Source organism: Epinephelus lanceolatus, chromosome 13, assembly GCF_041903045.1.
Source record: "Epinephelus lanceolatus isolate andai-2023 chromosome 13, ASM4190304v1, whole genome shotgun sequence".
NCBI classification, from domain to species: domain Eukaryota; kingdom Metazoa; phylum Chordata; class Actinopteri; order Perciformes; family Serranidae; genus Epinephelus; species Epinephelus lanceolatus.
This window is the reverse complement of record NC_135746.1, coordinates 23,738,931-23,761,487: the sequence shown is the minus strand read 5'-3', so window position 1 is coordinate 23,761,487 and position 22,557 is coordinate 23,738,931. Positions and strand designations below refer to the sequence as shown.

Sequence of the window (22,557 nt, the reverse complement as noted above, 5' to 3'; positions counted from 1 at the left end):
ACCTGTGCTCATGCAAAGAGTGTGTTTACATTCCCAGATCCATAGTCGCTCCCCTCTGCGCCTTCTGCACTCGATGGCACCCAGAGAAAACACATTTATTGATGTTTCTGGATCTGCCTTTTTATGTGCTTGTGTGCGTTTTCTCGAGCTCCCACCCTGGCAGTGTTTTCACAAGGAGGGATATGCAGAAGCCCCTGCAAAGAGACGACCATTTCGCTGAAGGAGGTGTGGAATAAAACAGGTTCTGTTAGATCAGGCAGCTACAGTAGTATCTCGGTTTGAGAGGATGGAGGATGAATTTAAGTGAATGGAATTTAGGAAGAGAGAAACTGATATAAATGTGTCTGCACCTGCAGCATGAGAAAGGCGACGTCTCAGCGGCAGCAACCTCACGACAAAAAGGTGAGAGAGGCTTTGATGAGAATCAGCCAGCTTTCATGTGCAGCCAGAGGGGAAGAGAGCCCTGGGAGTACAGCTCATCTATCTCTGCTATAAGGAGAACAGTCGCCCCGGGCGCCAACAGACAGGAACTCAAAACACACACACACATACACACAGGCTTGATTTGTTACACCCTTGAGTGTTGTACTCCACTGACTTACATTTATTCCCTAACTTCTGATCTAAATTCTCCACGCTGCATGACTAACCACTGTCGTCACCCTAATCTTAAAATAAGCACAAACTCTGACTAAATATACGCCGGTTCACTGCATGCAGGCGCAGAAACACAGATTTCAAACAAACTTCCACAACACAATTGTTCTGAAATGCACACTTTTTTTTTAGTCAGACAGAAATAGAAATATTCGCTCAACATTGAATAATTTCTGTAGCGTCATCCACCCTTGATTAAAAAAAGAGATTGTCCCTCATAAAAAACAACATCATAAATAATAAATTAAACTGATGGAGACATTATCTTGCTCTGATTACACAGTCTAAACCAAACCAAAGAATGTCAACACTCCAGTCAGCATGTGAGAGCTGCCAAGTAAATCATCTCTACAAACACTACAGTGGGTGATAAACAGTGCAGATGGGCGACACTCCTAGCAACAGGCAACAACGTGGGCACCAGGGTAAGAAAAAAAAATTTCAAATGTTCCCTGGCAACAAGGTTTTCCTATGGGATTAAATGAAGCAGCAACGATGAGCATGTTTATAAATCTGTTGGGAAATCATCTTCATTTAACTGATCTGCACAGGAAGGTCAGAGGTCAACTACAAGATGGTGTGTTTAGGAGCAGGTGGAAATTGCTGTTTTTCCCATTGAAGAAACAGTTGGGGTTGCAATGGTATGAGATTTTCATGGTACGATAACCGTCTCATAAAATATTGCTGTCTTATGGTATTACAGAATTTGTTATCAGTCAGAATGACCCTTAAAGGACTGAAAACAGAGGGGTTACTTTTGTTTGAACAAACATTTTGTTACTATTATTGAAACCTGAAACCATTTTGTCAATGAAAGTCTGTGTAAAAAGTTTCCCCTTTGAAAATAACTAAAATAAAGGGGAGATTTTCTGTCGTTGCATTTTTCCCCTCAATATTGCAGATAAGGAAATTATTTCCGATAGCCGTCAACTTTTAGCCTATATCACGGTATACGTTGAAACCATTAAATCGCTGCAACCCTAGATATCAATCAGAGCTTTGTAGACAGAAATAGGGACGGAGATGTCATCTTCCTACATATCGCAGGAAAAATATGTAAAGCAGTCAAGGGTGAGACAAACATGTTTTTGATCACATTTGTATTGTACCATAAATTACACATATGCTGTTTGGAAAATATAAAGATAATTAGATAAATTAATTATAAAGATTATTTTGCAAGTCAGGACAGACACAGTTTGTCGTAAAACTGTTGATGTATCGCAACTAATTCATTCTAGGCTCCCGAAGTTTGATCAAGTGTCGCTCAACAGAAATGATTAACCTGTGGGTTGTTTTCAATTTATGCTTCAGCAAAAGGTTTTCAGTTGTCTCCAAGTCGATTTCTGTTGTGTTTAGTAAAGTGTAATCTGCACAGACAACTGTCAAACAAATATCCTGCAGCATATGTGGTTTTGGCTGGACTGCAGAGGCAAGGCCAGCCCTAAAAACTCTGTTGGTGAATGATGAAGTAACACCGGAGTGACTGATGACCAGGCCCAAACAGAATCTGCTCATTTTGTGATTGCTTTCAGCGATGATCCAAAATGGATCTGCGGAACTGTGCAGAATATTTTTTTTTATTTTGCATGTAATGATAATCATAATGGTAGCAACTGTTTGTGAGCAAAAATAACCTCAAGAACTACTTCGTGGATTTTAGTAGAAACTTTGAATCAGAAATGTTATTTCATCATGAATACTTGGTGGAAACTAATGGTGGAAAAGTCAGTCAACAAAATGTGGGACACATGGTCATTAAAATGGAAGGTTCAATATGGAGCAGAGAGAATAAACGTTAATTTGCCAACAGTAAATATTATTTTTGACTTGTCTTCTCACCGCACCACTAATTTTAATTTTAACACTAACTGAATACAAAACACAACTGCCACACACATGCACAAGGAGGCGCAGGAGACAGTGACAATATTCTGAGTTTTATAAGCAGCATCTATATTCCTAAGATCTGTGAAAAATCTGTGGAGTTATGCGGGCACAGATTTCGTATGGGCCTGCTGATGATATAAGTGTTGGTGTTTCCCCATTGAACGTTACTCTTTCGCAAAAAATAGGTGCTGACAGAGCCATGGATGCCAACAGTCCTGTACTGTACTGTACTGTACTGTATCCACCACTTTCTGTACCCAGTGTAACATGATAGCATGGTGGAGTTAGCTAGCTAGCTAGCTAGCTGCTACATGGTTAAAATTAAACTTAATGCTTCATCCACTGCTCTTGTCACAGTGTAGGAAAGCGCATTGCTATCATCAGATCAGTAGCAACTTCGTTTGGCTCAACTTCTGTAACCACTGTAACACTGAAAATAAAAGCATGGTGGAATTAGCAAGTTAGCTAGCTAGCCAGCCGTGGGCGAAATGGATGTTTTACATGGTGGAAAGAGATTATCGCCTCATTAATTTGTTTCAGGAACAGCTGTGTCTGTATGACATAAGCCTTACATTTATTTAAATGTTACTATTACGTGTGACAACGTCAGAACAGGTGCTGACACAACAAAATTCTCCTTTTGGCATTCGGTGACAACAGTACATTTTACAACTATTGTTATCAGCAGCACTTGGCTCCGATAGTGGCCGATGTCTGTGCAGCCTCGACCAGGCACGTACAACCATGAGTGCAGTTGGATTTGATGGTGTTAACGACGTAACAAAATTTTCCAGGTGTGCGACACTCATCAAAAATGTTGAGTGATAATAAGACCAGGAGTTCACTGGATAAAACATATCAGGTAAAAAAAAAACGTTACAATTGTGCATGGAGCATAGCTAAGTCACCGAAGTTAGTGACATATATTTTGCGAGACGGAAGATGTAATTCATGGAGCAGTTTCACACAAAACCATATGGTACTACTTAAAACTGACTTTCTGACCTGTAAAATCATCTTTTAAATTTTTAATCATCATGTGTTTAATTCATGGCACAATTCTAACACAATAAAAAAATTATTTGTCTCTCGCCATTGACCAGAATACATATTTTTTTCAGAAATAAAGTCCCATTGGGCACACTGGAAGGGGAGGGAGTTTACCTCTCGACATACTGTTTCTAGGCAACTGCTTGGGTCCGTGTTTCCTTCCTGTCAGCTGGTGTCATTCACGTACGCTGCAAACCACCCAAACAGGAAATACAAAAGGACCCATTAAAAATGTTTATGTTGTCATGTTTGAAAGGGTCTACAGCCAGCTACACATCCACATTAGGGACGTCAGTTTCGGTTAATTTCAAAAGGGTGACACCCATTAACCGGTTACTAAGTGGTTAATTTTTAAGAGAAAAAAAAGACATTTAATGCAAGAGGCTTTTCCTTTTAGTCTATCACTCCATTGACTCAGTGAGCTTTAGTGCTGCACTTCAAAGCGCTATCCATTAAGAGGTGCTTTAATGCTTTGTAATGTAAATGTCTTACCTTTTATTTTCTCTTGGCTTTGCTGACAGACAGCTGGCTAGCCACGTTAACATGTGGAAACATGCCCACTGCCCACCCTCTGTTCTCAACTGGTTCCTCGGTTGTTCTGCGCTGTGCCCCACCTGGGTCAGGAAGGAGCTAACATTAGTGAGCTTGCGGCGCTGCTCATTCGGTTATAACGGCTGGTAACGTTGTGTCTATGGAGGAAGTAAACATTGTGCCCACCCTCCGGTCTCCCCCCAGCTTGCCCCAGTGAGTAAGCAGCTTCATTTTGAACTGTTAAACCCTTTTAGTATTGCTTACAATGTTAGTATCCCTAGCTGTGCTGACAGTGCTACTTGTGGTTAACACGAGTCAACCATGCTAAAGGGTTTTATGGCTCAAAACTGATCTGCTTACTCACCAGAGAGAGCTAGGAGCACAATGTTTCTATAGCAACACTGTTGGGACAGGATGGCGTTACCAGGGGTAATGGCCAAAAGCGCAGTGCCGCTAGCTAGCTAGCTTCTACCAGACCAGGTGGTGTGCAGTGCAGTAAACTGGAGAGTAGCTAAATTAACCTACAGACCTGACTATGTATCCAATCAAAAATATTATTGTCGGTTAACCATTGACATCCCCAAGCTACATCCATTAAAAAAGAGCGTCCGTGTGGATAATATCGACCCAGCTGCACGAGTTGTTTTCAAGTCAACAAACTGCAAATACAACTCTTAAATCGCCTTCTCTCAACCAAAGGCTGTACGATAAAGCTTGACGACGTGAAAGCTTCCCAAAAGCGAAGCCAAAACTTATTCATTCGCCCCCTGGTGGCTGCTTGCTGTATAGGTCATAAACCCTGCCCCCTCCATGTTAGCGGCTGGGACATAGGCCTAACTAAAAATTCAAAGTACACATTGAATACATTTTTAGGGGTGAGATGTCATAATTGACAGCTTTGATTGACTTGTGACTGAGATGAACGAATGTACGAGCTGGACTTCGATACCTTGGGAACCGCTTTTGATCACTACTATGCAGACTATGGCTCCAGTTGACGTCACCAGCGCTGACGAAAGAGCCCGTATCAGATATTCTGGCTGAGTCACTGTTCAGTGGGAGAAAGTGGAGATGCGTTGTCCATCTTTATATGCAGTCTACAATTTAAACACACATGAACACAATGAAGTAAAATTAATTTCTGATTCTGCATATTCACTGTGACATGTACCCAATACATAATACGAAGGATCAAGATGACAAGAGTAAAAGATGTGAGTAACGCTATCTGATGAAACATTTCAACGAGGGGCACAAGGAGTCACTGAATGGTTCAATCAGTCTGTCGGGCTCATGTGGCCTTTCACCACCAGATCTCAGACCCAATTTTACACCTTTTTGCCAGACTTGTTAGATTGCACTCTCCATCACATCTTCAAACCCCTCCAGCAAAGCTCTGAGACTCAAAGAGAACTAAAACTATTCATCTCACTAAGAAACTTTATGTTGGTTTATGTTGATGTGTCACCCATCTGTAGCTTCATTTCACGGTTTCTACGCTTTGAAGTTGGTTTGTTGAGGCTGTGTAATCATGTTGTCATCTGCCCGCCCACCCGTGTGGCCTTTAAAACAAAAGTCCACACAGATGGGCTTCCTTTGGACCAAACTTAATGAGACACAGAGCTGAGATCTAATCTGTACGTGTTTCTATATGAAAACATTTGGATAAACTCCTGACTGAACGTTATGAGTCCAACACTGGCAGCAACATTATTCTGTTAACTGAAAACACATGCAGCTTTTTCTTAATCTGAATGAGATCTCTGATGCGGCAAACTATTTTGAAGTGTTGTTTTGAGATTTACATTCAGACAGCGTTGATGATGTTTACTCCTCCTTTGATAAAAATAAGGAACTAGTTGACAAAACATAAACAAGGTCTGCATTGTCAGGGGTTGCTCTGTAGCCGTAACAATGTCCCTGTTCATAAATAGCTCAGAGTTTAAAAAAGATAAATAGGAAAACAAAAAAATAAACTAAGCATCATGTTTTTCATTTTAATAAGAACACCAGCAATTGAAGCTACAAAGAAGTCTACAAGGTAAATGAATGATGTAGAGGCAGTTAGTCAAAGGTTTCTCAGGTCCTTACATGTACAGGCTGATAAAGCAAATGTGCTGAGGGTAAGAAAGCCTTGAAATGTTTGTTGTCTGTAGGGAGGTTTATGTGGCTGGTGATGTAGATGTACACTGTGACTGGAGAGCAGTCCAGAAGGCCCAGCTGTGGGCTATGGGATGGCCCGGTTGGGTCTCTTTGGAGGAGGAGGGGGCATTAGCTCAGAGTCTGGGTCTGGCGGGTGTTTCCGGTTCTGGGCTTGAACTGCTTGAGCACAGCGGTCCACGTACTCCAAGAGGATTTCCTTCGTGACGGGCTCCTGGATGCTTTTACACACAGCTGCGGAGAGACGGGACAAACACAGGAGGAAGTTACGGCAGAGATGGTGACAGACACCTGCAGGATCCTGGATCACAGACAATTTATACTTTGTTTATTTTAGCATAGACCAAAAATAAATACACATTTGTCTGCTAGCAAAACCTCAAACATAGCTTAGCAACTGTAGCTAGATACGGCAAGTCTGTAAAACTTTTGGATTTTCCACATGTTGATGACATTTAGTAAGTTAAAAGGTGTTTTCTTTTTTACCCTTGAAATAAACAAACAAATTAAAAAAAAAAAAAACGACAGCAACAGTGTGTTTACGTTAATCTCCAAACGTTAGCATGCCCAGCTAATTAGCTTACTACCAACTGTAGTAACTTTGAAGGCCAAGAGTTAGCATATATTAGCTAACTACATTATGTTGTGTTTATTTTTACAGCTGGTTTTAGAAAAAGCCGAGTACAGGAGCGAAATATTCACACTGTGTAAAAACTACGGCTGCCCCCTGAAAATCAGAAACTTGAATCATCAGTCGGAGACCCCTCAGTCCAGCAGTTGTGCTTTTATTTGTCACTCAGTGTGCAGTGTACTTCTGGGGAGGTTTTGGTCAGCAGATTTAGCTGCAGAGTGAGCGTTCCTCGCTTTCACACTGCTTTTTGGTACAGGCAGCTGCAGACACAGAGACAGCTGCCCAGAGGAGGTAGAGGTTTGCCCTGTCAGGCTCCCAGATAACGTCATCTTCTACCTTCTACTTACAAGTGGAGAATTTACAGCTCACAGCAACTTAATTGTTAGCGTAGTTAGCTTCTTAACTGTATTATGCGAGTGTCACTGAACACACTGAACGTCTTGCTAAAGCCTGTTCAAAGTCCAGAATGGTTTATACTACTCAAGTAGAGGCTAACGTTAGCATCTTTTGTTATTGGAGTCGGGGGAAGTTTATAATTCAGCAATGCTGTATTACACATTGGTTAGTCTTTATTCTCAAACAATGTCCTCTTATAAATGGGAAACATGTTTCAAAACATGAGCAATAAAGCACAAATCTAATCACATTGTTATTGTTAGAACAAAATAATAGTCTGATCTCACTCATTTTTACTTTATTATAATAACTAGTTAGCTAACTAGTTAATCGCTATACCTGCGATCTATAAGCTGCAGTCATATGTATTTTTTACAACATCATAATGGTTTGTTATATGCATGCAGCCATCACATACAATTTATCAAGTTTCTAATATAATATAATGTAATATAATACTGCTTTTGCTGCCAACTAGTTGTGACGATGTGCCTTTTCCTCACAGAGACAGAGCACAACGTGTCACACTCTGAAAACCACGCCCACTGCGGGGGGTGGGACAAACAGTGCCATAATAGGCAACTGAGGGCTGAAACGCTGACAAAATGCCTAGAGCTCCCTAAAAACTGTGAGGAAAAAAAAACATCAGCATGTCAAAGGGTTATCTAACACATTAACGTCTACCAGAGAGGAAGAGTTACACTGACGAAATCAATATTGTCAGTCTGTATCAGTGTCCCTCCTCCTTACATCACTAATGATCCCACTAAATGGCCAGAGGTGAAATACTTTTTTTTTTTTTTAAAGCTTATTTTTTGGGCTTTTCACACCTTTATTATAGAACAGCTGAAGAGTGACAGGAAAGGGGGAGAAAGAATGGCGACAACATGCAGCAAAGGGCTGCAGGTTGGAATGGAAGACGTGCTGCTGCAAAGGACTCAGCCTACATGGGGCGGACGCTCTACTCACTGAGCTAGAGGCCGCCACAAAGTGAAATACTTTGATACTTACAGCTATTTGAACAAATCACCAGATAAGATAATCATTTAAGCTAACAAATATCAAAATCAGCCCTTGTAAAGCTTAGTTAGCTTCAACCTCTACAGTTTGTCTGGCCAAATAAGCAAAATGCTTGCTCCCTATGGTATACTATGTGTCCGGATCCAACACTTTTCTCATTCTGCCTGCTGATGCCTCATGTCTGCGTCCATTTTTGTCCTCTTAGGGCGCATTCACACCAGGATGGTCCAGGGGACTCGGTTCGATTGGGCGGGGAATGCCGAAAAATTTCACACCTTCATTTGGTTCGGTTCACTTTCACACTGCACGTTTTAAAGCGGACCAAATTACCTGGACAATGTCACGCAGTTACACCAGCTGCTCATTTGGGGGCGGTGTTGCCTGAAACAACCACTGACCAAGAAGAAAAACAGCATAAGGAAGAAGAAAACCTTGCTCATCAATTGGCAAGGACCAAAAACGGAAATCCATTCACTTCAGCCGGCTTGGTCACTACAAAAACACCTAACACCAAAATGCAATGCGCTTAATGTCACTGCCTCTCTTTGGTTTGCCAGATAGTCCATTTGCATTTACCACTGTATGCAAACCGCACCAGGGTTCACTTGCAAGTGAACCGAGACCCCCAGTTTTCAGCAGACCAGGGATTGCTCGGGTGGTCCGCATCATATTCGAATGAGCATTCACACCACTCCAAACGAACCAAACGATCCGTGGAAGCGGACCAGGGTTTGTTTAACGCAGTCCAGATAGCGCCAGTGTGAATGTGTCCTAAAAAGCTCAGTTTTTCGGATCAGGAGCTAATAAAAACTTAGATCTGGGTTTTTTACCCTGTTGGTAGTGCATCCCATCACGCAGCAGCTTTTAGACATTTTTCTGTTGTTTGCTAACTGATGGACGAGACAGGGAGGCAACTTCACTCAGTACAAAGTCACTGGAGAGCAATGAATTGTTTTTCCCTCCGGTGAGGGCTGTCTCTATTGACATACCAAGGCACTATAGTTCCAAGCTACATCACAGCTGGGTGTGGTCACAAGAGGATCAGATCACTGCTGAGCACTTCAGAGCTAAGAGTTTTCAGCCAACTAAGAATGTTAGTCACATTAGCTAGCTAGCTGCAGCTGCTTAAAGTGGCTACATTTGTCATTTCAGCTGACAAATTCAATGGTAGCAAGCTAAAAGTCCCATTTCAATCCTACTAATGTTGACTGATTTACTCTAATCTGCTCATGTGACACACTAGGATGAAAAGCTTGACAGGCATAGCAACAGTAACTAAGATAACTACGGTAGCAGCCAAGAACATTCATGAACATTCCATGATTCCAACAACACGTACATGAGTGTGTGCTGGCATCTACACAAACCACAGTGCTGTTATCAGCTTGGGGAGAGATGCAGCACTATCTGTCTGGATTTTAGATAAAAGGTGCTTTTTGCCATCTGGGCTCCGGAGCTGCACGACAGCATGCCTGAGGACCCAACGCTCAATAATTCAGGACAATCTTTTCTATCTTCTTCTATCAATTCAATTCATTCTTTAAATGTATTTTCTCTCGCTTGTGCTTCTTGTTTTTATTACTTCAATTTGTACTTTTATGTGCCCACTTGTACAGCACTGTAAAGTCAGTATTTAGAGAAATGCTACACACAAATAACATTTATTACTGTGGTGTGGAAAACTGTTAGTTTTGCGCTCTCTCTCCGTCTCTGTTTGTTTTTCTTCATTTGTTTCTTCAAGAAGCTGTTATAGCTGTGTCATACGCAGGACCATTTGAGAGAAAGGGTTTTTTTTTTGTTTTTTTTTTAAAAATCAAATCTGAGTTAATAGCTCTGTTTTTCTTTCACTGAACTGTGAAACTAAAATTAATTTTACACTTTAAAATGAAAAACAGCTCAGCTACTACATAACTTTGAGATCTTTATCTCCAAAAGATCAAAAACTAAAACTAACTAACTATTATGCTCTCTTTTGAACACAATATAAATGTTCGCAGCACAACAAAATAAGACAAGATGATAATGTTACTGCGGCTCTGCTTCGGCTTCAGGAACCTTTTTATGATATCTTTAAAGACGCTGTAGAATTTAACTATGATTCATAGTCTGAGCCAGAATTGTCTGCACAGGGTGATTATCATGGTGGTGGTTGAGACAACAGCTAGCAGCTAACAGAGCTCGGTTTTTAACAGTGCTAACAACAGCAACAGTGCTGACAGAGCTAACCGTATTAAGGTGGGTATTATGCTTTCACACAGACGGCACCCCCATATAGCAGCTATAACTGCCATATCCTCCTGAGACCCTGTGTCCTCCTATAAGGACATCACATTTTTGGTTTTCTGCACCTTATACTTCATTCTACCTAACTTAGACCTATTGTCCTCATTCGTGGACACTTTTTGTGCCATCTAGTGGCTGTAAGACCACAACACACTAATCCATGTAAAAACTAGATGGCAGCCATCTCTGCCAAGTCAGTTTGCAGCCAACCCCGATACAAACGCGGACAAGGTACAAAACCTTATCACATTTTTTGGTTCAAACTTGTTTAATTATGATTAATAATGTTTGTAGTTTGATATGGCAACAAAAAAGTAGGCACTCGGGAACCACTGGCACTGTGACAGCATTGCTCTGGCGTTTGAATGCTGTGCCTCTACGTTAAAAGCAATGAGTTTGAGGGTGCAAAAAAGCGGTCTGTCTACAGCCCCTTATAGTTTAGATGTCTTTGTTTCCCCGGCACAAAAGAGTGAATAAATAAAAATAAAAATAAAAATAAACAGCAATACAAAAAACATTGGTATTGGCTATTGGCCAAATTGTTACGTTAAACATTGTATTGGCCCAGAACTTCAAAATCAGCCTATCCCAAATGAAATCATGTTGCAAGTGTTCGTTTTCTCTGTTCAAAGTAAGGAGATAAACAAACATAGTGTCCCAAACCACTGAAAAGAACATTTTGGCCACTAAACACAAGGCCAGACTGTCTGTGTTTACACACACACACACACACACACACACACACACACAGTCTCACAATACAGAAATCAAGCTAAGACAGGACGCTGATGTGAAATATAGATAAAAGGAGCCATTAATCGCTGGCTGACTTGTTGTTACTCCGACAGAGTAGACAGTGAGATATTAATAAATAACTGTTGGACAGGGAAGGACAAAGCCTCACCCATCGCTGTGTCGTAGGAGTTGGGGAAGCTCTTGTCCACCCTCTGCCTCATGAATACCCAGGTGTTATTGGCGAAGGTGCACTCGATGATCTTGTTGTCGTACTGTTTCAGCTCCTTAGTGGCCTGTGAAGAGAGAGATGAAAGGACACAGATGGTTTGTACTTTTACAGCACAGAGTGAAAGAGACACCAGTGAAATTTTATCTTCTTCTGCTGCCACCACTGCCCGTGAAAATTATAAACCCTCTAATGTATTTTGAGAGACATTTTTTAGAGACATGCTGCTGCACTGATGACTGCCAACAGCTCACAATGATTGGCACGAGTAACTGCAGCTTTTGCAAACATGATATGAATATGCTGCAAATGATTATCTTCACTTTTGCTATTACTACTTACCATTGGATGCTTTTTAGTAGTGCTTAAGAGGGAGAGCGAAGCTTCAGGCAGCATCGGAGGGCAACGTTTAGATGCAATAAATGGAATTCACAAAATGGAAATGTAACCTATCATGACTGGTGTTAAAAATGAGGTTAGGAGTAAAAATGCAGCACATTTTTCAGCTTGACATGATGAATTATGTTGATACGGGCAGCAGTGGCGTTTGACTGCAGCAAATACATACTATTAAAGGTGAGAGGGGAAAAAAACAGTTTGAATTGGCAAATAAATAAATAATAATATTAAAAATATCTGGAGGCCATGGAATCAAAAACCATGTAACGCAGTGACTAAACTATACAGAGCCCTAGCAGCATTATGAGCCATATCAGGACTACAACTAACATCATCAGTGTCATTTTAATTAACGGTTAATCCCCCTTAGTAGTTAGTAATTGATTAGTCTATTGTTTTTTTGCCAACGTTCCAAAGATGTTCATTTAAAAGTGATGTGAAACAGTGAAAAGCAGCATATCATCAGATCTGAGAAGTGGAAACCAGCAAGGTGCATACTGAATGGTTTGATTTGACCTTGGTTGGATGTCATGTCTTTCAATCTATCCCAATGTTTCCTGATGACAGTCAGATACAAGAATGAACCTTCTCACTCCGTACCGAGGAATATTCTATAAAGTACGAGAATATTGAAGTCACTGTAATGTGTCAACAGAGGAATATTCCTGTTAAGTGTGTTCGTAGCCCAAGATGCTCCATGTGAAACCATATCATAGAATGAGAGGAGAATGAGAATGTAAAGGTGAGACCAGCTTTCTTTTAATTGATTTAAGAGCAATGTGGACCAATTTTCCCATGTTTTTGTGTCTTAGTGATTAGTGGAGACAACACTTTTTGAAACTGGTCCGGTATTGCGAGAGAGCCCTGCAGCCGAAAGCAGCGAAACAGGCTGCAATGCAACAACTTGGGACATTTGTGGGCTGCCTATTTACATCCGCTAAAAGTGCTTGTTTTTGCCTCTGACAGGCTCAAATTGTTTTTCTAAATGTCTGACAGTACTATGGAAAAGGATCCCTACAAAGAAAGTGTTCGTTACAGAGTAAGGTCCTTTTTGTTTACCCAGAAACAGCCCCTATATCACTGGTGGTGCACACCCAAAATATCTGGGGGTCCTCCTGGGTGATAAACTGGACTGGTCCACTAATACGCCCAATACAGGAGAGGGCAGAGCTGCCTGTTCTTCCTGCTGACACTGAGGTCCTTTGATATGTCTGTGGAGCTGTTGACCATGTTTTATCACACAGGGGTGGCCAGTGCACTTTTCTACACTGCAGTGTGTTGGGGAGGCAGCTTGATAGACAAAAACACCAAGTGTTGGAACAAGCTGGTTAAAAAAGCTGGCTCAGTGCTCGGCAGGAGATTGGACCCACTAAGAACTGTGGTGGAGAGTGGACATTGAACCCCCTAAAAGCTATAATGGACAACAGCAGACACCCTCTCCACAGCCTCCTGGAGCGACAGATGAGCAACTGCTGCAGTCGGCTCATCTCAATGCGTTTCAGGAGATTCTTCGTGCCCACGGTAATAAGACTGTTTAACACTTCCTGAATCCAGTCACACACACACTCACATTAGCCACAACTGGACTGGACTGTGGAATGAGCAATTTTAATTTAATTTTAATTTGATTTCTAATTTCTATTTACGCAATTATTTTAACTCTATTTCAATACTCACTGTGTTGTTGATGATGAGGGAAAATGTGGTTGTTGTGTTTTATCAGCTGCTGGACAGTTGCATTTCCCTTCGGTGATGAATAAAGTTCTTTAAATTTCCATTTCTATTTCTACTATCACAAAAGCCATCCCACTCCATTTAAATAAACATGGATTTTATCATCGTAAAACTCATTTCATTTAAAGTTTACAGAAACAAAATAAAACTTGCTGAAACCATGTTGCTTTGTCTTTCCACTGTTCCAACAATCACTAATTCTGGTTTGGTTGAAATTAACTCTTCGTTTTCTCAGTTAGATGTGAAAATATCAGCACATCAGTGAAGCGGCGAGGGAAAACGGTGTGTATGGAGCCAGCATATTTTCACATCTAACTCAGTGAATAAAGGGTTTGTTTTAACCTAACCGGAGTTGGTGGTTGTTGGGATCGTGGTAAGACGAACTAAGACAGTTTCGGTGACTTTTATTTTCTTTCTGTCGACTTAAAATGAACTGCATTTTACGATGATAAAATTACTGTTTATTTTATTTAGAGTCAGGTGGGTTTGGCGATAGCAATTTTGGGGCTGTTTCTGGTTAACCACAAAAGATCTATCTCTGTAGGGATCCTTTCCATAACACTGTCAGACAGTTATAATAGTTACAATAACCTGAGCCTGTCAGAGGCAAAAACAAGCACTTTTAGTGGACGTACACTGACAGTACGCTACTGCCCCGAGTGGTTACATTGCAGCTGTTCTCACAGCTGTTGGCTGCTGCAGTCTCTCTCCATACTGAACCAATTTTATAAATTGCTGTCTTCAGTAGTCACTGAGACACAGAAACATAGAAAATGGGTCCAGGTTGAAAATTACCCTTTAATTGCTTGCTCAGTTGCAGTTTTATTTCTAAAGCTGTGACAAGATCTTAAGATTCAAGATTTAAAGCAATGGTCTGTTCTTAATAGAATCACTTCACATATAATCTATTTCAAATAACCTAAATCTAAAAGATTTTTTGCAGTCTACTTGAGCATAAGTTCACAGATACTCACATAATGTGAGTGTCTGTATCTCTATGATGCAGACCTCAACACAGCAGTGCAACAGTTCCTGCTCCTCCTACTGAGCTACACAGGATCACTGACTTATTACATCATACGCTGCCATGAAAACAAAATCAGCTCTACACACTGAGCACACTGTAGCATCACTGAAGTATATGAAAATGGCGCAATACTGAGGATCAAGCATGAGTCAAAGACATTTGAGCATCTGCTGTTTATCTGTCGACTGACTGAGTCTCACTGAGAGGATTCTCAAGACTGGGAAAATTCAAGATGCTGAAGATGCTGAGAAGCAAAAAGTGCAGCTGAAATAACAAAATGCAAAGATTGGCTTTGGTCACACGTGTCATTACAAAGTGCTTGTTTCACCTCAATGTCACAGAGACATTTATAGCAGGGAAAGGTTGTGTGGAGACAAAGAGGCTGATCTCCAGGGTTCAGTGTGGCCTCCAAGGTCAGAGAGTGACCGTCATTGCCAAGAAAGCACCGGTGCTTGGCAAGACGCTAAGATACAAAGTAAGAGCATGTGTGATCCTGAAGTGTGGGGCATCTGGGCTCACAGTGGGGATTGAAATCACACAGGAAGCAAAGAAAGTGTGTGAGGAAGGAAGACAGAGGAGTGAGATCCTCGTTATTGGATTTCAGATAACGACCTTGAAACATACCTCTAATTAGACACTGTCATCATTTCAAAAAGCTGATTTCTCCCCACATTTTTCTTTGATCTCAGTTTGAAGACAAACAGCACATTAATAAGACTAACTGTAAATCAAACATTTCTGTGTTTGGAGAAGAACAGATGATCTAAAGGAGCGACAGACTCACAAAGCTTTCCTAAAGCTCGACGCAGCAAGCTGCCAGAAAACTGTGAAGGGCAGTACAGGCAGGCAGGACGCGCTGCTACAGACTGGGATCTCTTCCTGCTGGTGAAGGGTGACATGTTGGCTGCCATTTTTCATCACCACTTGGTGCTTAATCCATCCAAATCTGTCTCATTATGGCAGCACACGTGTGCCACCAGTTATCAGGGACTTTGGCAGTCAAACTCTCTAGCAGCCAGTGTTGCACTACTGCAGAGCAGAAGAGATCTGTCTTTCTGCCTTTTCTATTCCAATACTTGTTTGTTCTGACTTTAAGTACAAACAATATTCACAAGAATGAAAAGCAGTAGTCGTTACCACAGATGTTTAAAGAGGACTGGATACAGTGTTGGAGGCATGGCTCTGTTCATTCTTGTGAAATTTGCTCAGTGGTGCATGGAGCCAAAAAAGCTCAATTTCCACAGCATGAAATTGCCTGGATCTTCTGCACTGTGGGGCCCGCAGAGCAAGCCCACTGGAGACAAGCTGGTGGGACAGAGCACAGGATCCTCCACGAGGGATGGAGTGCACACTGCCAAAAGTGCCCACTGATTTACAGATGTCTTTCCAGAGTCTAAGTCTATTGAAAAAAGTCCAATGGAATCACTTGACAGACCCAGAAGTTGTAATTCCTCATTTGGCCACTATGTAAACTTGACACTGTTGTTGGAGGCTTGGTCATTACACTTTCATGTTTCAGGGAATTTTGCCAGCAACTTGTGTGGAACCTTTGTGTGGCCCATACCTGTAGTGGTGGCTTGTTTGGATAAATATATGAGGACATAAGAAATAGAAAAATCTGTGATCTATGATGAGTGACTTAATATTTAGTGTATTACTGCCCTGCGCAGCAGGCTGAGCAGAGTACTCCAGACAAGCAGTGCTCCTCCTAGGGGATCTTGAGGCATTCCTAGAATAGATGAGATATATAATCCCTCCAATGTGTTCTTGGTTGACCTTTGGGCTCTCCTAAACTCTAACAGGAGGCGCTCAGGAGGCATCCTGATCAGATGCCCAAATCACCTCAACCTATCTCTAAGGCTGAGCCCAGCAACTATATGGAAGAAACTTATTTCAGCAGCTTGTATCCGTCAAGCGGCAACCTCCTGAAAAATGAATCTGATACAGAAATGCCAAAAACTGCATTTCATTGAATGGACACCTGAGGCTGGCTCCAATTCTCGTAAAGCGCCATGGTAAAATGCCCAGCTTCACAGCAGAAATAGACACAATTACAGCCTGGTTTCTACAGCTACACTGTAACTTCAGCATTACTGTCAGTTGTACAGGGGGTGAACTTTTTATAATTCACCTGTTTACACTTTATCAAGGCCCAAAGTAATACATATTTAAGGCGGGGCCACTGTGAGTGACAGGCTGTCTGCTGATAGTGTCCTTGGATTCTTAGTCAGATCCACCCCTCACTCCTCCACAGCTCCAGCCTCTCATCCAAATATGGTCAATTCTGGCTCCAAAAAAACCAAGATAGCGACGGCCAAAATGCAGAGGGTTCAGAATGGCAGGGCACAAACCTATGGGTGATGTCACGATAGCTACATTCATCATTTATAATCTACTGTATCCACAATCTCATTTTTCAGTCACTACCCAAAGCTCTGGTGAGGGTTGGGATGTAAATGGACTGGAAAATCAAGTGTGCCCCGGTGTGTAAAGGCCTTTAAGTTCGCTAATTAACATGATATGTCTCCTTTGCTTAATTTGTACACTAACAGAAATGTAAAAATAAAAAAGCACTGTGGTCTTTAGGCAGTTGCATTATGACTGCTGAACTGTTACAAAGTTCACTCACCTCAAATTCCCTTCTGGCCCAATTGTTTTTTTTTTTTTAATTATTATTATGTAATTATCAACTTTGGAGAAAGCCCAGATACCCGTGTCCTCCTGCTTGCACTTGTTAGCTCCTGGGTCTATAACTCCACAATTAGTGTACAGATATGAAAGTGGTATTGATCGTCCTATCTAAGGCTCAGAAAGAAAGCAAATAAGCAGCCGCGCAATTTCCTGAAGGCACGGGGTCATGTCCTTAAAAACCTTAAGTCAATTCCTTGAATCAGCATATGATTTAACATTCTAAATGCAGTCAGAGACAAGAGGACCAAGAGTTTTCATCCCTGGGAAACACTAAACAAATACAGCATCAATTCTGAATCATGCAGCAAAGCAGAAACTGGGACCAAAGCAAACAGCTACGGATGACTGGAGGTATATGACCTTTTACTAGTCTGCACACACAGACGGGCAACCTGCTTCTTTATCAAATACTAGGCTCTGCAGGGACTGTCGTACTGGTACACTGTGTTACAGTTTATTACAGGAATTTCGTAGAGATGGCGACATGGATGAGAAAAGATTCAAAGTTTGTAATTTCCTCGAATAACTGCTTTGTTTTCCCCTACATTGCTCTCCGAATGACCCTGCCTTTGTTTCATTCCAGACTTAATCGGAACCGGCCCGCAGGTCTGCGACAAGGCAGCGCTCGGGTCCATTTTAATAACGAGAAAGTGAATGAAAGAATATATAAGTGGGGGAGAGGATATAAGATGCAAAAGCAGGAACATGAACAAACAGTCCCCCAGAGGGAACGACATGGCTGATGGACGGTGTCGAAAACTAATGTTCAATCTTTAATATGCTTTCAAACACAATACATTATGTGTCTTCTGTACATTAATATCAGCTCCTCGTAAAATATACACAACTCAGCTGACTGACTCAGCAAACTGTGTGAACTGCACAGCTAAAATATTCCCCTCACATGTTCTATTAGCGACAACGTAATTACTGGGGCCAATTACAGCCATATGTGGTCTTGCATGGGAGACTCAGCGACTCCACGTGAACTCATTATATGATGTCAACCTCGGGTCTCTGGTGAATCTATACAATACCAATCATTATCCCACAAGTTCAAGTTGTCACATACCATCTGAGGAGATTTCAGAGGAGGAAAAAAAGCTAATAACGTTCAACTGAGGCAAGTAGGCATAAAACCAGTGTATAGTATCAAATCAGTAGTTATAAAGAAAATAACTACCCAGAGAATTGTGTTTTTACCTCCCAAACTTTTAATTGATTAGCTTGTTTTGTTGTGCAGCGTGATTAAGTGTTTTCAGTGGGAGGCGCGTTCAGTTACTCACAGTATTCATGACAGTATTCATGGTTCACAAGCCCACATCTCGTGTAATTTACAAAAAGCTGTGGGCAACAAAGATCATAAATATGAACAGAAAAATTTAAATTATTGAGATACTTTAGTTGCAGCTCAATCCGAAAATGTTGCTGTTGATTAAACAGAGAAATACTTGTTCTCACTCTCACTTAATGATGCACACAGAGTCGTACAAATTGGGGAAATCATCGATGGTAGGAAACAGTCAAAGGGATTTCAGCACTCAGCAGGTGGAGAGCACGCTGCCAAACTCTCACAGCTTCATCAAAGCGGCTGGTCTTTGACAGAGAGCTGCTCTTATCTCCGTCTCTGGTGACTACATCTGTCAGGCTCCATTCAAATTATTTATGATTAATGAGCTGTGCTCACAGGCCACATATAGTTCTGCGCAGGGAGCTGACTCCATGAAGCAGTGAAACTAAACCTAAATGAGGAAATCAATAGCGATTACTTCTAACCAGGCTTTAGCAAACCCCACAGAACTCAAATAATGATACCAGAACTGAAGAGCAGTAAAAAGTTGTTTATCACAACTCGGGTTTTATTTCTGTAGCTTCAGCCATCAACTCTACTGTTTGAATAACACTGTGCTCAACAAGTAGCTGCTGAGATTCCCAAAAGGGAGGACATGTCTAATTATAGGGAAGGCTCCATGGTTATGGCCAAAATTACAATCACGATTATTTTGGTCAGTTTTGAGGTGACAGTTATTTCTGTTTTTAGAAACAAATAATTTTTTATATTGCACTGCCAGATTTCAAAACAGAGCACTGCTTTCACTCCTAATGTTGTGCTAAATCCTTGCTAATGTACAAATTCTTGCAACAAAATAAATATAAATAAAGGTGTACCAAAACTTTTTACCCAAAATTAAATCAACAGAGTACTGTTTTCAATTTCATATTAACAGAAAGAATTGGACAAATTAGGCATCAGGGGAATAGCACGGAATTTGTTAAAAAGTTTTCAAATGGGTGAATATAAATCAATATGTTTTAAAATAACTTGTGGTGTACCCCAGGGGTTAGTACTGGGACCAAAATTGTTTCTTTTATATATTAATGACTCATGTCAAGTTTCAAAAACATTAAAATGTGTGATATTTGGGGATGATACCACTATTTTATGCTCTGAAGAAGATTTAGAATGGTCGGGAGAGATATAATTCAATTAAATCTAAAAAAAACATTGTGTTTGTGCAACCTTTAAACATGTGTGTATTTCAGGTTGTGATGTGGATTTATGTAACAGGTTATATGAGGAGTAAAAGAGAAGCACAACTATAGAGCACTTTAAAAAGATGTACAGACAGAGCATATTTAGGAGGTATGCAGACAAAGAGGGGTGATGCTGATGGGTTGGTTTACTCATTTATCTGGGCTTAGTATAGTTACTATCTAAGACTGTTGTTTATTTATATTAATGGCTGTAAATAAGTTTGGGACAGTTGTTGAAAATTTCTTTTTTGAATGAGACATGAATACTGAAAAGGGGGTAGGATTAGTGTACACTTCCTCCTATTCCTTTTCGAGCGTGTTTGTTAATGTTAAGTATGTTTTATTTTTTGTTTTGCTCGAAATAAAGTCATTCACTCATTTATTCACCTTGTGCTACGTTCCTGCTAAATAACAGGTCTTTGCATCATGATGAGACTTAAAAGAAACTTCTTCTTCACCTGAATTCATTGCATCTCCTATGGATATGTATCTGCCGCTATAATTTTTTTTTCTTTTTAACAATAGTCATGGTACAATGATGCGCTGCAGCGTCTTTGTCATGGATGTCTGAGTTAACACTGAGCAAAGACAAGAGATTCAGCGAGGTGACATTAGTGACATTATTCTTCTTGGTTGTCATGCGTTCATCGTACTGCTGTTTGTATGTGTTGCTTTGTGGCACAGACACATGCCTCATGCACTCTTTGCATATGATTTGTTCTCTCCTCTGTCTGGGCAACAGATGATGATGGTTGATGGAGGGGATCATTTTTGTTTGCCCGTCTGCTGCTTTAACACTCAGCAAAGTTTTTCACAGGCTGCTGCTGCAGGGTGTGCTCGCAGCAGCATTACAGCTCTTCAAAAATGGAGGCTGCTGTTAGATTAGGGAGCGCTTAATTTTATACCAAGCAGAGTTTTCTATGAGCGGTGCATGCATTTTAAACATCAATATCACAGTTGATCATGTTCATTTAATTGTGATCGTGATTAATATTTGATTAGCTACCACTTTATTTGGAGCTAAAACAGCCTATTAGAAGGTGCCTCGCAAAATCAATGATGATCATTTTGGGCAACAGCTAAACAATATAAACACTGAATAAAAATCAGTCTATCCAAAAACATGTCAGCAATAAAGCTTATGGTACATCATAGGGCAAAACCATGGCAATAACACCCATTTTTAAGTCACTCCACATACACAACTCCGAATGGGACTCAGGCCATCACAACACAAAGACCAAAAAACCATAATCAACAATATAGTGAGGATAATATAAAAGGAAAATATATCTAGGGAAAAAGCTATACATATATGTAAATACAGACTCACAACCAAAGTCATTCACCTCTAGGGAGGTATTTATTTACTTACTGACATCACAGAGCTGTCTTGATCACAGCCTGTTATCATGAACATTGTCATCACAACCAAACTGCATTGTGGGATATTTATGCTGGTGTAGTGTCCAGTGTTTGCATATTGAAATATTTCACTAGAAACAGTATACAATTAATTAATGTGCTAATAGTTTCTTAGTTAGATTTCAAATATACTAAAAAGTCTCACATACTGTTATAGCATACTGAATAGCATGTTAGTATGTAATTTGGACGCAGTGTGGGAGAGGATTAAACAAACAGATATAAGATGTCAATTCGTGAGCTTTATAGGTGCTGGTAGGTGATTCCCACACTACATTAGAGCAACAACCTCTGTTACACATTTCACACACACAATATCTGATGGAAGGACATACCTGCAACCACTGATTTAAATGTCATATCCCATTTTACTCACTCCAGTTAAGTCTTCCACTCCACTGCGTTGTCTATGTAGCTGCCTATGTTTTTATTTTGTACTGTAATGTGTTTTTGTTGCATAACAGGAATTTGCTGAAACCCAGTTTTAACCGAGTCAGGCCAGTTTTAACTTGAACACCCAATGTTACTTTTAATCCTTGTGTAAATAAAATGAAATGAAAATTAAATGTTGTTACCTTCACACAGAGCCAGACTAACTGTTCCCCCCTGCTTCCAGTCTTTATGCTAAGCTAAGCTAACTGGCTGCTGGTTCCAGCTCCATGTTTACTGTACAGACATGACAGCCTTTCTCAAGGTAACTTGAGGCAGGAAAGAGAATATGCTAATTTCTTGAAATGCTAAACTATTTGTTTGAGACTATGGCAAGCACAGTAGGTCAAATAGGTCAGTAATAATGACTGAAATAAAAGAGGGAGACACAAAAATAAAACCTGAGCCATAACTTGCTGTAAGGTAAGGACTACGCATGATTTAACGGATCTATGTATGAACATGTAAATGCAATGCTACAATGGAGTCAGTTGCAACATAATTACAAGTGATAAACAAGCAAAAAAAGCTGCAGGACTGGCTGAATTTCTGTGACTACGTCATTTGTTTTCCTATGAAGAAAGTAGCAATAAATCTAAGGAGATACAGTGCAAATATAATATGTAGTGGAAGTGTGAATCTACATACAGTACATCAGGTACTGCAGTGCTTTTCATAATTAAACTCCTGAACATGCAGTGTTATAGTTCTCATTTGGTCTGCTCTTTCACAATATTT

General features: G+C 40.6%; 1 protein-coding gene across 1 annotated transcript in view; it reads right to left on the bottom strand.

Annotated features, from left to right (window-relative positions):
• Nucleotides 1-6,111: 6,111 nt before the first annotated feature.
• The window catches only part of rngtt (RNA guanylyltransferase and 5'-phosphatase), a 147,291-nt gene continuing 130,845 nt past the window's right edge, over nucleotides 6,112-22,557 (bottom strand). Inside the window, exons 15-16 of the mRNA XM_033648885.2 lie at nucleotides 11,523-11,646; nucleotides 6,112-6,522 (exon numbers count right to left, since the gene is read on the bottom strand). Coding sequence (XP_033504776.1) covers nucleotides 6,356-6,522; nucleotides 11,523-11,646 — 291 coding nt within the window. The 3' untranslated portion in view covers nucleotides 6,112-6,355. The remainder of the gene's footprint in view (nucleotides 6,523-11,522; nucleotides 11,647-22,557) is intronic.